The sequence below is a fragment of the Mobula hypostoma genome, chromosome 24 (genome assembly GCF_963921235.1).
Source record: "Mobula hypostoma chromosome 24, sMobHyp1.1, whole genome shotgun sequence".
In the NCBI taxonomy this organism is placed as follows: domain Eukaryota; kingdom Metazoa; phylum Chordata; class Chondrichthyes; order Myliobatiformes; family Myliobatidae; genus Mobula; species Mobula hypostoma.
In genome coordinates, this window is record NC_086120.1 from 19,186,978 (window position 1) to 19,203,301 (window position 16,324).

At 43.0% G+C, this 16,324-nt stretch overlaps 1 protein-coding gene across 1 annotated transcript in view; it reads right to left on the reverse strand.

Moving 5' to 3' along the window:
* Positions 1-16,324, reverse strand: part of grin3bb (glutamate receptor, ionotropic, N-methyl-D-aspartate 3Bb) — a 103,364-nt gene that overhangs the window by 51,738 nt on the left and 35,302 nt on the right. The window contains exon 2 of the mRNA XM_063032013.1: positions 9,111-9,709. Within this exon, the coding sequence (XP_062888083.1) occupies positions 9,111-9,709 (599 nt within the window). The remainder of the gene's footprint in view (positions 1-9,110; positions 9,710-16,324) is intronic.

A 16,324-nucleotide genomic window follows, 5' to 3' on the forward strand; every position in this document is an offset into this window, starting at 1 on the left:
CTAGTAATCTTTACTGTACCTAATTCTATTCCCTGATACCTCTGGCTACCACTGTAAAGACTGATGCAAAATACTCATTCAGTTCCTCCACCATCTCTTTGTTATCCATTATAATTTCTCCAGCATCATTTTCAATCAGTCCCGTATCTACCCTTGTCACTCTTTTACTCTTCGTATATTTAAAAAAACTCTTAGTATCTTTTTTTATGTTAATCGCCAACTTCCTTTCATAATTATCTTTTCTTTCCTAATTACTTTCTTAGTTTCCTTCTGTAAGTTCTTAAAAGTCTTCCAGTCCTCATTTTTCCCACTAATTTTTGCTTCCTTGTACGCCGTTTCTTTTGCTTTTATTTTGCCTTAACCTCTCTCGTTAGCCACATTTGTGCCATTTTTCCATTCATGATTTTCTTTTTTCTTGGAATATATTTTTCCTGCGTTTTCCTTATTTCTTGTAGGAATTTCATCCAATTCTGCTCTGCCGTCTCTCCATTTAACTTACTTTTCCAATTGACTTGGGCCAGTTCCTCTCTCATACCACTGTAATTTCCCCTGTTCCACTGAAGTATCGATACACCTGATACCAGCTTCTCCTTTTCAAATTTGAAACTGAACTCAATCATATTATGATCACTACTTCCAAGGGGTTCCTTTACCTCCATCTCCCTAATCGCCTCAGGTTCATTACACAGCACCCAATCCAAAACAGCCAGTCCCCTGCAGCCATCCTGTAGGCATTCTACAAACTCCCTCTCCTGAGATCCATTACCTTCCTGACTTTCCCAATCCACTTTCATATTAAAATCCCCCATAATTATCTTGACATTTTCCTTCTGACACGCTTTTTCTATTTCCAGCTGCAACTTGTAGTCCACATCCTGGCTGCTGTTTGGAGGCCTGTATATAACTGCTATTAGTGTCTTTTTACCCTTGCCATTTCTTAATTCTACCCATAAGGATTCTACCTCTTCTGATCCTATGTCCTTTCTTTCTATTGATTTGATATCGTTACTTACCATCAGGGCCACGCCACCCCCTTTACCTACCTTCCTATCTTTCCTATACACTGTGTATCCTTGGATATTCAGCTCCCAATCACATCCATCATTTAGCCATGACTCGGTGATGGCCACAATGTCATACCTTTTAACCTGCAGCTGTGCAGCAAGGTCATCCACTTTATTTCTAATGCTGCGTGCATTTAAGTACAGTACATTTAGATCAGTATCTGATGCCGATTTTGCTATATTTCTATTTTGCAGCAAATTATCTTGTATATTCACTAGCCTGTCCTTCTTGCCATCTTTGCTGCACAGTATTTTTGACTTATTTCTATTTTCCTCTTCCTCGACCCTAACACCTTGGTTTCCTTCCCCTTGCCAACTTAGTTTAAACCCTCCCTAACAGCTATATTAAACAATCCCGCCAGGATATTAGTACCTTTTGAGTTCAGGTGTAATCCATCTTTTTTGTATAAGTCATACCTTCCCCAAAATAGATGCCAATGATTCAAGAATTTGAAGCCCTGCCCCCCACACCAGTTACTTAGCCACACATTCATCTGCTTAATTTTGCTATTTTTACCATCATTAGCACACAGCTCAGGCAGCAATCCTGATATTATTACTCTGGAGGTCCGGCTTTTCAATTTCCTTCCTAGCTCCCAGTAATCTTTCTTCAGGACCTCCTCTCTTTTTCTGTCTATGTCATTGGTACCAACATGTACCAAGACTTCCGGCTGCTCACCCTCTCTCCTCAGAATACTCTGGACTCGATCTGAGACATCCCGTACCTGGGCACCAGGGAGGCATGGTTTCATCATGGTTTTCCGTACAGCCCCAGTCTCCTGCCTTCTGCCCGTATTCCTTTGTGCCCTAAGCAATCAAGAATCTATCAAACTCTGCCTTACATATACATAAACACTTGACCTCCACAGCTGCCTGTAGCAAATAATTCCACATATTCATCACCTTCTGACAAAAGAACTTCCTGCTCATCTCTGTTCTAAAAGGACGCTTCTCTGTTCTGAGGCTGTGTCATAGGAAACATCCTTCTCCATATCCACTCTATCAAGACCTTTCATGATTCGACTGGTTTCAGTTAGGTCACTGCTCATTCTTCTCAATTCTAGTGAATACAGGCCAGTGCTTTATAACATTACAACCTTGCTTTTATATTCCAGTACTCTTGAAATGAATGCTAACATTGTATTTGCCTTCCTCACCACAGATTCAACCTGCAAATTATCATTTCGGGAATCTTGCATTCTCAAGTCCCTTTGCTTCTCAGTTTTTTGTATTTCTCTCCATTTAGAAAACAGTCAACCCTTTCATTTCTTCTACCAAAGTGCATGACCATACACTTCACGACGCTATATTCCATCTGCCACTTCTTTGCCCATTCTCTTAATCTGTCTAAGTCCTTCTGTAGCCTCTCTACTTCATCAAAACTACCTGCCCCTCCAGCTATCTTCATATCATTTGCAAACTTTGCAACAAAGCTATCAAATCCTTTATCCCAATCATTGACATACAATGTAAAAAGTATCAGTCCCAGCACAGACCCCTGTGGAACACCACTAGTCAGTCAGAAAAGGCTCCCTTTGCCTCCTGCCAATCAGCCACTGCTTTATCCATGCTAGAATCTTCCCTGTAATACCATGGGCTCAAAGCTTGTTAAACAGCTTCATGTGTGACACCTTGTCAAAGGCCTTCTGAAAACCCAAGCACAAACACGACATTAAACAAACATGAGGAATTCTGCAGATGCTGGAAATTCGAGCAACACACATCAAAGTTGCTGGTGAACGCAGCAGGCCAGGCAGCATCTCTAGGAAGAGGTACAGTCGACGTTTCGGGCCGCGACCCTCCGTCCTGACCGTACCGAGATGCTGCCTGGCCTGCTGCGTTCACCAGCAATGTTGTTGCTACAACATTAACCAATTCTCCTTTGTCTATCCTGCTTGTTACCTCCTTCAAAGAATTCCAACTGATTTGTCAGGCAAGATTTTCACTTGAGGAAACCATGCTGACTATGGCCTATTTTATCATGTGCCTCCAAGTACCCTGAGACCTCATCCTTAGTAATCAACTCCAACATCTTCCCAACCACTGAGGTCAGACTAACTGGCCTATTGTTTCCTTTCTTCTGTCTCTCTGTGTTCTTGAAGAGTGGAGTGACATTTGCAATTTTCCAGTCATTCCGGAATCTAGCGAGACTTCAAAGATCTTTACTAATGCCACCACAATCTTGTCGGCCACTTCTTTCAGAACTCTGGGATGTATGATATCTGGTCCAGGTGACTTATCTACCTTCAGGCCTTTCAGTTTCCTAAGAACCTTCTCTCTAGTTATGGTAACTTCACACACTTCCGGCCCCTGACACCAGTAACTTCCACTGGTGCCTTCCACAGTGAAGACGAGTGCAAAATACTTATTCAGTTCATCCTTTATTTTGTTATCCCTCATTACTACCTCTCCAGCATCATTTTCCAGTGGTCCAATATCCACTCTTGCCTCTCTTTTACACTTTATGTATCTGAAGACATTTTTGGTATCCACTTTAATACTATTGGTTAGATTACTTTCATATTCCATCTTTACTTTCTTTGTGACATTTTTAGTTGCCTGCTGTTGGTTTTTAAAAGCTTCCCAATCCTCTAACTTCCCACTAATCTTTGCTGTATTATACGTCCTCTCTTTGGCTTTAATGTTCATTTTGACTTCTCTTGTTATCCATGGTTGTGTCATCTTTCCTTTAGAATACTCTTGTCTCTTTTGGATATATATATCCTGTGCCTTCTGAATTGTTTCCAGAAATTCCAGCCACTGCTGTCATTCTAGCCAGTGTTCTTTTCCAATCAATTTCGGTCAACTCTTCTCTCTGTAAATCTTTACTCCACTGTAATACTGATACATCTGATTTTCTCAAATTTCAGGGTGAATTCTATCATATTGTGATCACTTGCCCCGAAGGACCCTTTTACCTAAAGGTCTCTGGTTCATTGCACAACACCCAGTCCCCTAGTGGGCTCAACCATGAGCTGACTAAAAAGCCATCTCATAGGCACTCTTGAAACTCACCCTCCTGTAATCCAGCACCAAGCTGATTTTCCAAATCTACCTGCATATTGAAGTCCTCCATGGTGCAAAGGTGCAATGAAATCCTACCTGACAAACCCTGAACAAGGTTCACTTCTCCTCATTCACCTGTCCTACAGACTTGAGGTCCACCACTCTTTCCCTAGCCTGCTGTGCTGAAGTGAACATCCTCTGGTGTGAAGCACTGCGCACCAGTTGTTGGTGACATTTGCCTACAATGAATAACAATTGCAGAAAGTAGCTGAAAAGACATGCTGCTCATGCTTTCTTGGTTGTGGAATAATGATAGAGTGTGGATGTGAGGGGACTCTGGAGTTGGGGGGGGGAGTTAGATTTAACGATGATTATGTGAATGAGTGGGCAGTAAAAATAAAGGTGAGCATGTGTGTGTGCAAGACAGAGTGGGTGTGGAACATGGCAGAACGTGTGCGTGTGAGAGAGGGAGGGAAAGAGAGGGCGAACGGCGGGTGAGGGAGGGAGGAAGGGAGGGAGAGGGTGAACGGAGGGTGAGGGGGGAGGGAGGGAGGGAGGGCGATAGGGAGGGGGAAAGGGAGGGAGACCTCATAGTCAGCAGCATCCAAGAGCAAAGAAACAGATGGATCACAGGCTGATGGGGGATTGGAGGCATGGTGAAGAAGAGACGGGAGAGTGATAGGCACCAGGCAGGAACACAGACATGGAAAGGCACATGTGGACAATGGGAGCAGAAGGGAAAGGAAGGAGAAACATAACAATTAGACAGGGAAAAGAGTACATGGAGAATAGAAGGGAATGAAGAGACAGAGAAACAGGAGCAGGTGAAGCAACGGGGATAGAACACAGAATATAGAATAGTACAGCACAGTACAGGCCCTTTGACCCATGATGTTGTGCCAACCTTTTCATTTACTCCAAGATCAATCTAATGCTTCCCTCCCACATAGTCCTCCATTTCTCTTTCATCATATGATTATCTAAGTCTCTTAAATGTCACTGATATATCTGCCACTACCACCACACACAACACCCACCACTCTGTGTGTAAAAAACTTATCTCTGACATCCCCTCTACACTTTCCTCAGATCTGGGGCCACGCAGAAGTGGAGCTCCACCTCCCAAACTACCTGGCCGCCTGTCCCACCAGCCACTTCCTGTCCTGTCTACAGAACAGGCCACAATTCCCACATTGGTCTCATTCGCAGGATCAGAACCAGAGGGAAGCAAATCACCCACAATCCTGAGGGACGAGAATGAAGAAGAAGAATGTGTGAGCTGAGTATGGCTGGAGGTGCAGCCCTATTAAAGTCTTAAGATGCAGGGCCCACCTTGACCAATCTCGTGAGAACATGACATCTAGGTTTTGTACTGGTTGTCAACCCAAGCTGTATTAGTCCTTGCAAAGGTTCCCATGACAACCTTCTGCCAATGAGAAAGGCAGTGTCCATTACTAAGGACCTCCAGCACCCAGGACGTGTCCTTTTCTCACTGTTACCATCAGGTAGGAGGTACAGAAGCCTGAAGGCACACACTCAGCGATTCAGGAACAGCTTCTTCCCCTCTGCCATCCAATTCCTAAATGGACATTGAATCTTTGGACACTACCTCATGTTTCTAATACACAGAATTTCTGTTTTTGCACTTTTAAAAATCTATTCAATATATGTAATTGATTTACTCATTTATTTATTATTATTATTTTTATTTTATTTATTTTTTCTCTCTGCTAGATTATGTATTGCACTGAACTGCTGCTGCTAAGTTAACAAATTTCACGACACATGCCGGTGGTGATAAACCTGATTCTGATTCTGAATCTGAGACCCGTAAGTAGATCCCCAGTAGAAGTCAGCTGACACAAAACAGGCCGTACCTGTGAACACAGAACTGTGAATTCTTCTAACACACAAGGTGTTTTAGATGAGTGTGCAGTATCAGCTGAGTGCAGTGTATACAGAGAGTGGATCTTGCAAGTTAAGAGCAATAGTGTAATTTTATACTAAGGAATTAAACAAATTAAACTAATTAAATTAAATTAATAAACTAATTTAGGACTAAGTCAAAGCCCTCTGCTACTTTCTGGACAATAGACCTCACCAGTTCCCCACCACCACTACCCTCCTCCGGTTGGCGGAACTGGTTCTCACACTTAATAACTTCTCTTTTGGCTCTTCCCACTTTCTTCAGATTAAGGGTGTAGCTATGGGAACTCGCATGGGACCCAGCTACTCCTGCCTCTTCGTTGGTTATGTGGAACAATCTGTGCTCCAAACCTATTCTGGTACTGCTCCCCAACTTTTCCTTCGATACATTGACGACTACATTGGTGCTGCTTCCTGCACCCATGCTGAGCTCGTCAATTTCATCAACTCTACTTCAAACTTCCACCCAGCCCTCAAATTCACTTACTCTATCTCAGACACTTCTCTCCCCTTTCTCGATGTCTCAGTCTCCATCTCTGGAGACAGACTGTCCACTGACATCTTCTACAAGCCCACTGACTCTCATAACTACCTCAACTATACCTCTTCCCACCCCGCCACATGCAAAAATGCCATTCCCTATTCCCAGTTCCTCCGTCTCCACCGCATCTGCTCCGAGGGTGAGGCTTTCCGTTCCAGGACATCTCAAATGTCCTCTTTCTTTAAGGATCGTGGTTTCCCTTCTGCCGTCATCAATGATGCCCTCACCCGCATCTCCTCCATTTCCCGCACTTCGGCCCTCACTCCATCGTCCCCGCAACTGCAACAGGGACAGAGTTCCCCTTGTTCTTACCTACCACCCCAGCAGCCTCCGGATCCAGCACATTATCCTCCACAACTTCCGCCACCTTCAACAGGACCCCACCACTAAGCACATCTTGCCCTCTCCACCCCTCTCCGCTTTCCACTGGGATCGGTCCCTCCATGACTCCCTTATCCACACGTCCATCCCCACTGATCTCCAACCCGACACTTATCCCTGTAAGCGTAAGTGCTACACCTGTCCCTACACCTCCTCTCTTGCCATCATTCAGGGCCCCAAACAGTCCTTCCAGGTGAGACAACACTTCACTTGTGAGTCTGTTGGGGTCATCTATTGCATCCGGTGCTCCCGGTGCGGCCTCCTCTACATCGGTGAAACCCGACGCAGATTGGGGGACCGCTTCGTCAAGCACCTCCGCTCCGTCCGCCAAAACAGACAGGATCTCCCAGTAGCCACCCACTTCAACTCTGCTTCCCATTCCCATTCAGATATGTCCATACATGGCCTCCTCTACTGCCATGATGAGGCTAACTATGAAGCAACACCTCATATACCGTCTAGGTAGTCTCCAGCCCCTTGGTATGAATATAGAATTCTCCATCTTCCGGTAATTCCCCCCCCCCCTTCCTCTATCTCTATTTCACTTTACCCCCTCCCCCAGCTCCCTCATGGTTCCGCCTCCTTCTTCTACTACCCATTGTTTTCAGGGCTATGACGTCAATGCTTCCCCTCCCCCACCCCTTTGTCTTTCAAATTACTGGTCTTTCAACTGAAGCTACAAACATTCTTCAAATCCTTCCCATCTTTCATTCTACAGTCCTGACAAAGGGTTCCGGCCCGAAATGTCGACTCATCGTTTCTGACTGATGATGCCCGACCTGCTGAGTTCATCCAGCGTACTGAAAGTGGAGGAAATTCAGTACTGTTGCTACTCTCCCTAAGCATGGGGATCATACAAAGATCACAACAAGAGCATGGCGTGCAATGCTGAAGGAGGTGAAAAAGAACCCGAGGGCAACAGCAAAAGATCTGAAGAAATCTCTAGAACTTGCTAAAGTCTCTGTTCATGTGTCTGCCATAAGAAAAACACTGAACTAGAATGGTGTGAATGGAAGGACACCACAGAGGAACCACAGCTCTGCAAAAAAACACATTGTTGCACATCTCAAGTTTGCAAAAGACGACCTGGATGTTCCACAATGCTTCTAGAACAATGTTCTGTGGACAGATGAGACAAAAGTTAAACTTTTTGGCAGAAATGCTCACCGCTATGTTTGGAGGAAAAGGGACACTGCACACCAACACCAAAACCTCATCCTAACTGTGAGGCATGGTAGGAGCATTGTGGTTTGGAGCTGCTTTGCTGCCTCAGGACCTGAACAGTTTGCAGTCATTGAGGGAACAGTGAATTCAAAATTGTATCAAGGCATTTTACAGAAGAGTGTCAGGGTAGCGGTTGTCACCTAACGCTTAATAGAAGCTGGATGATGCAACAAGACAATAATGCAAAACACAGAATAAATCAACAACAAAATGGTTTAAAAAGAAGAAAATTGAGTTCTGAAATGGCCAAGTCAGAGTCCAGACCTCAACCCAACTGAAATGCTGTGGTATGACCTGCAGAGTGCTGTTCATGCAAGGTATCCCAGAAATATTGATGAATTGAAACAGTTTTTGATGGAGGAATGGTCTAAAATTCCTCCTCACCATTGTATACATCAGATCAGCAGTGATAGGAACTGTTTGGTGGAGGTTATTGCTACTAAAGGAGGTTCTACCAGTTATTAAATACAAGGATTCACATATTTTTTCCAGCCTGGACTGTGAATGATTGAACAATGGGTTCAATAAAGACAAGAAAAGTACAATTGTTTGTGTATTATTAGTTTAGACAGATGGTGTTTGTCTATTATTGCGACTTAGATGAAGATCAGGTCACATTTTATGAGTAATTAGTGCAGAAAACCAGGTAATTGCAAAGGGTTCACAAACTTTTTCTTGCAACTGTAATTTCTTTATCCGTAAGGAATAAATTTGTGGAATTCATTGTCACAGACAGCTGTGGAGACCAAGTCATTGGGTACATTTAAGGTGGAGGTTGATAGGTCTTGATGAGTAAGAGCATCAAAGGTTACAGGGGAAGGCAGGATAATGGGGTCAAGAGGGATAATAAATCAGTCATGATGGAATGGCAGGCCAAGTGAAGTGATCTAATTTTGGTCTTATGTCTTAAGAGCTAAAAAGGGAAGTAAACATTCAATCATTGATACATCTTCATGAGAAAGTTTTACCTTGAAAGATATTGACCTGAAGATATCATCTCTTCTTTCTGTTTGTCGTAGCAGTTCACCATGCTTTGGATGAGTGTTGTGTCAGGTCGGATGAACACTGCTGTGGATATGGCTCTCGCTATTAGTTCAACTGCATCTCTCACATAACTTCCCAGAACTGGCTTGCTCACTTCGCCGTAGGCAAGTAGGCCTAGGGGCAGGTCAGCCGTTTGCAGATCATCGATGTTGAGTGGATGACCAATAACCCAGTGAAAGTCTGAGGAGGTCAAGCCCAACGCGGCTGCTGTTTCAAAGACAAAATCGGAGCATTTAGCATCGCTGCTAAACATCAGAACCGAGGTGGACGAGTCCTTCAAATCATTCAATTTCTCATGTAAAAACTGAATGATGCCCGCATCATCCACATCCGTGAGGTTGAGCAAAGCCCGCAGTTCGAAGTTCGAGTTGTTGCTCAGGTAGCTGAGCAAGCCGGAGATGTCCCAGCTGTGACACAAAATCACACTGACGTCATACCAGGCATTGGTTTTAAGGACACTGATGAGTAAGTCCATCAAGGAGGTCATCGGGCTTTCCATGCTCATCTGCAGGTGCAGTGGGTTCTGCAAAGTAAATCGATTTCAGAATTAGCAATTTGAGTCAGGAAACAAGAATATGCAATACATCAAGAATTTTAAAATAGCAGTTCAGCTTCTTTCACTTGGCTTTCAATATATATTGGTACCCAGACTCAGTAATAACCAATAACTATCCACCTTAATCTCTTACTCTGTGGACACATTACCCAACAAATGCACCCACCATCCATTCTGTGTAGGATAACCTCTACCCCCTCCTTGTCCACCACCCATCACATCCGTAACCATTGTCCAAAGCATGCAAGCCTATGTCCACCTCAACTTCACCTAGGATCTACCTAACCTGCACCTTCAACTCCCTTAAACACTCTAATCCCACGTGGTTCTGAATATGACTTTAAGCAACGTGCACCTGAATATAAAAACAAAGAGTACAAGGAGACAACACAGATTTTTGTCTCTCTAATCTCTGGTTTCAACTGCGAGGAATTTCAGGGCAGCAGAGTGGCACAGCTGGTGGAGCAGCTACCTCCCAGCTCCAATGACCCAGGCTCGATCCTGACCTCTGGTGGCACCTGTGTTTTAGGGTGGAGCTTGTGCGCTTTCCCTGGGAGTGCACAGATTTCCTCTGGGTGCTCTGGTTTCCGCCCACGTCACAAAGATGTGCGGGTTGGTAGTTTAAATGTGAATTGCTCATCATTCAGGTAAATAGCAGAATCGACGACAGTGGGGGGGGGGCAGTGAAGAGCTGGCTGGGAATGTGGGAAAGTGAGTACGGGGCCATGGTGTAGGATTGATGTAAGTAAGTAATTGAGAATCAATAAGGTCTTGGTGGGCTGAGGAGACTTATTTCTAAGCTGTGTCACTCCCTGACTTGTGATTCCATGGACTCCAAGACTTAGAAACAGAAGATGTATTTTCCTGCCAGAAGTCAGTGCTCTATATCTTTTCCGGGCACATTGATTACAAGTAGCTCATAAAGAGGAAACATTCAAACAAGTCACTACCTTTAAATTAATTTTTTTTTCTGAGCAATGTCTTAAATTTATTTTTCGCTTTACTGATCTTAAAGTAGTTTTCACTCATCTCAACCTTCTGGGCAATGGATTTAGTACTAGAGATTCAAATGTAAATGGTATAATTCATGAAACAAATGTCATTAATCCTCGAGGTTGGTGATAAGGTTAGAAATAACCTCTTCCATAACACCCTCCATAGCTGACTACTTGTCAATGATTATTGGTTGGGCTCATCTGAGCTAAATAGGGAAGAAAAAGGGATGGCTTCCTCTCACCTGCACCCAGTCAGGGTTGGGAGGATGGGAGGAAATTGGGAGGATAGGAGGAAATTGAGAGGAATGAACCATCAGGCAAATACAAAACCAAAAACTTGACCTTGTCTCTTTATTAACATTCCCTCAATAATAGTCTGAGACCTTTTTGTCCCTCCTGCAATACTCATACCATAAATATCCAGGTTTGCAAGTTAAAAGTTCATTTTTAGATGGATATTGATCCAACCCAGCTGTATGCAGTACAGAATTATTAGATCCCTGTTCTATAGTGTTCTATAATATGAAATGATGCTTGCTCTGAAGGAGTTTGAACAAGAATGTTAAAGTATTAATTCTGGTCGATACTGCAGGACATTTTTTATGGATTGTTTTGAAATGTGAAGTCAGGGCATGAAACCACGATCATAAGTTAGAGTAGTAAATCTGAAAAATGAAGCCTGCTGCACTGTCGCATTGCACTGCCACAATGGGTCTTATCAATCAGCACCAGGAAGGCATTCAAATGACGTCCATACATTTCAATTACGTTCATCGTCATCTTTCTTCCTTCAGCTCCTGAAAATGATGAGTTCTTTAAGACAAAAAGGGTTGAAGGAAAGCAAGAATTCTGGATGGAATGAAGAATCCAGATGGGCTTTTAACACCCTCTGAAATGGTTGACTATTGCAATTGCAGCAGGGGCTACCTAGGGGCATGGTAAGGGAAAAGTATCAACATTCATAGTGCCTTCAAAATCTTAGGACACTTTAAAGTGCTTAAAGCAGTACTCTTTGATGTGAAGTTGGTGCCAGAATATAGGAAATGCAGTTGCAGTTTGTGCAAAGTTTCCTCAATCAATAACAGGATAAAGAACAGATCTATTTTTACACTGCAATTGAGGAATAATTTTTGGTTTTTAAGATAAGATTAGCTTTATTTGTCACATTTACATTGAAACATCGAATCATACAGTGAAATGCATCGTGTGAAATCAAATAAGCAAGAATCGTGCTGGGCAGCATGTGGGTATCATCAGACTTCTGGCTCCTACATAGCATGCCCACAACTCACTAAACCTAAACGTACGCCTTTGGAAGGTGGGAGGAAACCAGGGCACTCAGAGGAAATCCACGCAGACACAGGGAGAATGTACAAAATCCTTACAGACAGCATTGGGAATTGTACGCTGATCAGTGATCACTGGCACTGTAACACGATGCACTTACAGCTGCACTGCTGTGCCAGAATAGTCGGGATAATTTTGAAATAGTGCTACCTGAGAGACAGCAGATGTACTTTAATTAAACATCCCATAAAAAAACAGCGTCTCTCACACTTTACAGGCAATCTTACCTTAATGTCATTTCATTCATCATTGACTTTGTTATTATGCTGTGAAGTATTAGTGATTCAAGTTACACATAGTTGCCCACAATCATTCCAGGGACACTGCTTGCCTTGTGTGATGCTACCAGGTGATAAGAGACTGTAGTCAGCTGCTCATTCATTAGGTACTCAATGCAGCAACAGACTGGAAACCTACAAAGATAATTCCCAGATATACCTTCAATTTACCCCAATCCACTGACCTCCCTCCTCCAGATCACTGCCCCAACTCCACTCATTCAGTCAATTACCTGGTTCCTGATCCTACTCTGTACTTGACCTGGGAAAGATCACTTTACTTAGCATTACCATTTCTCAGAATGTAGCTGTGATTTTAGGTGAGAACCTGCAGTAATAGACTATTAAAAGCTCTGTATTAGACTATTAGAGGCTTTTTAATAAACTATTCGAGGCTCAGACGTCATCGAATTTAAAATCTTCTGACTTAGAAGCAAGGGTGCTTCTAAGGTGAGATGAATGGATGATGTTAACAGAAAATTGAGTTATCTTGGATCTCTGCTCTTTTTCAAATAAAACTGCAGATCTTCAAGCATGAAACGTGGCACCTTGATTTAAGGAGGTATGATACATGTAGTGGAAAAGTAGAAGACATCTCATGATTATTTCTCAGATATTCTTCCCAAAGTGCTATCAAATATAGTGAATACTTTTTCCCATGACCATGTGCCAGTTTTGCATGCTCATATCATTTGCATTTCTCATAGGATCATAGAAGACTACAACACAGAAACAGGCCCTTCAGCCCATCTCATCCATGTTGAATTGACACAGGGGTCCATCCTTCTTTCTGGAAAATTGTTTGACACTGAAACAGATCTTCAGAACCTTGGTGCTATATTTGGTCATGTATCCATGGAAACAGTAAGCCCTCATCCTTGTAACAAGAGCTTTAAAAACCTCTGAAACTACTTACGATAGTATTACAGTTAAACTTGACAATTTAAGCACTCTTCAGCCCAGTTCCCAAACTTGAGCGCTGGCAAACTCTAATGTCTATATCCTCAATCACGTGGGTCAGAAGGACTTGTTCTCCTGCAGATTGCCCCACCTCGTCTCGCCCATCACCAATGCTTCGGGTTTGCAGTTCCCACTCTCAGTTACAAATCCTCCATCACCACATCCGCCCCCCCCCCATTTCCTTCTCTTTAACCACCTTGTCCTCTAACCATCTGAGCTAATTGACCTTCCTCTTCGGCTTCTTGCAGATCCTCTATTTTAATCGCTCTATCAATACTTGTTGCGTTTTCAGCTGCCTTGGCCCACACTTGGGTTTGCACTTCCTAAACCTCCCTGCTGATTAACAATTCTCTTCATCCCTTGAGAGTTTTCTTAAAGTTTCTTTCTTTGACCAAACTTTCCATTGTCTCCCAATATCTGATATGGATTGGCATGACATACTATTTGACAATTATTTGTAATCATTTATGGGACATTTTACCCTGGCCCTATACAGATGTCAGTAATGTAAAGTACCATGCTTATGGTTCCAGTACTACAGGTACTAATAGCTATGGCAGCAGTGGTATCCTTCTCTTCTCAGAGAACAAGTTAATCAACTTATTGTCCCGACTTATAATAGGTCAAGAGATGCATCAAATTCAGAACCAGCTTCATGAGCTCACTGTACGTGAAGGGTCTCACCTTGAATTTATCTGTCAGTTATCCCCACCAATGCTGCCTGACTCAGATTTCCTCCAGCATTGTGTTTGCTGCTCCAGATTCCAGCACCTGTAGTCTCTCATGTCTCTGAACAAACCAGAGACGGCGCTTATATCCTTACAAAGACCTATGCACCACCATGCTGAAATGGAGACCCAAGAGACTGCAGATGCTTGAATCTGGAGCAATACACAAAACAATGGAGGAACTCAGCAATTCAAGCAACATCTTTGGAGATAAATGGACAGTTAATAGTTCAGGTTGAGACCCTTCATCTGCACTGAAGGAAAGAGGGCAAATTACCTGTATGACAAGGAGGAAAGAAGGGATGAAGCAGGAGCCACCTGCTATCTGAAGTTATATCAGATAGTACACATACAGTCATTCATGAAGGTACTGACTATATATTGCAGTGTATGCCTCCAATAAAGGGGGCATTGCAACAATATTTGCATGTATTAAACTATTTTATCCATTAACCCTATACAATATTAAATTACATAAATAACTAATTTACAATACAAAGTGAACCAATGTAAAGCTTTGCTTAAAACATAAATTATTTACTTTCTAATCCTCCCAATACTCACAATAAAAGAGATTCAGCAAATTCACCGTATATCTAGCAACTATATGCTCAGCAATTCCATAGTGTTTACCCTACTGATTACAAATAAACCCAATCAGTGACTGCAACCATAACAAATCTCACACATCCCTAACTAAAGTCTTCCTGAATCAATAAATGGTCATACGTACATCACATAAACTTCACAGCATCAAATTTACCTTCCCTCCAACTTAACGCCGACCATTAACTGCTGAGAAATTCATTTATGAATTCCTGTGTTCCCAGTCCACTCTCCGGAGTCCCAGTTTGCATATTCCCTTTCCAGACACTTCAGGCACCAGATTTTATGCTCATTCACCGGAAAATGGATTTTATTGTTGTGTGACTACTAAAAGAAACGTGAATTCAAGATTGTTTAATGTCATTTCCAGTACTCAGTGTAAAGGAAAATGAAATATTTGCTACTTCGGATCTGATACAGAACAAAAAAAAAACACAATAAGATAAAGAACACCATAATTTTAAAAAATACAATCAATATAAATACATAAGATAGCTTATATACATAGATTGATTGTATGTCCATAAAGTGTCGTTTGACACTGGAGTGTCTGTACATAAGTGACTGACAGGAAGTGATGAAGCAGTGGTGGTGGGGTGTGGGGGAGTGGAATAGTGGGTGGAGGTGTTGATCAGCTTTACTACTTGGGGAAAGTATCTGCTTTTGAGTCTGATATCCCCATCCCAGATGGGAATGGGACAAGCAATCCATGAGCAGGGTGGGTAACATCTGCCGGACGATGCTGAGGATGTTCTATGAGTCTGTGGTGGCCAGTGCGATCATGTTTGCTGGTGTGTGCTGGGGCAGCAGGCTGAGGCTGGCAGACACCAACAGAATCAACAAACTCATTCATAAGGCCAGTGATGTTGTGGGAATTGAACTGGACTCTCTCACGGTGGTGTCTGAAAAGAGGATGCTGTCTAAGTTGCATGCCATCTTGGACAACGTCTCCCATCCACTACATAATGTACTTGTTGGGCACAGGAGTACATTCAGCCAGAGACTCATTCCACCAAGATGCAACACAGAGCGTCATAGGAAGTCATTCCTGCCTGTGGCCATCAAACTTTACAATTCCTCCCTTGGAGGGTCAGACACCCTCAGCCAATAGGCTGGTCCTGGACTTATTTCCTGGCATAATTTAAATATTACTATTTAACTATTTATGGTTTTATTACTATTTATTATTATGGTGCAACTGTAACGAAAACCAGTTTCCCCCGGGATCAATAAAGTATGACTATGACTATGAGAGCCTTCATGACGTTACTGACCCTTTTCCAGCACCGTTCTGTATGTATGTCCTTGATAGCCGGTAGGCTGGTGCCAGTGATGCATTGGACAGCTTTGGCTACCCGTCGTAGGGCCCTCCTGTCCGCCGCAGTGCAGTTTCCGTACCAAGCAGCGACGCAGAATGTTAGGACGCTCTCTACTTCGCATCTGTAGAATTGTCAAGCTCTCTTCAGCCTCCTCGGAAAGTAGAGGTGTTAGTGAGTTTTCTTGACTGTGTAGAATGTGTTCCGGGATCACGAGAGGTCGTACGAGATACGTACTCCCAGGAGTTTGAAACTGCTCCAAGTTTTCACTGCTGTGCCACTGATGTAAAGAAAGGGGTGAGTGGTACGAGTTCTCCTGAAGTCAATAACCATCTTCTTTGTCTTGTTGAAA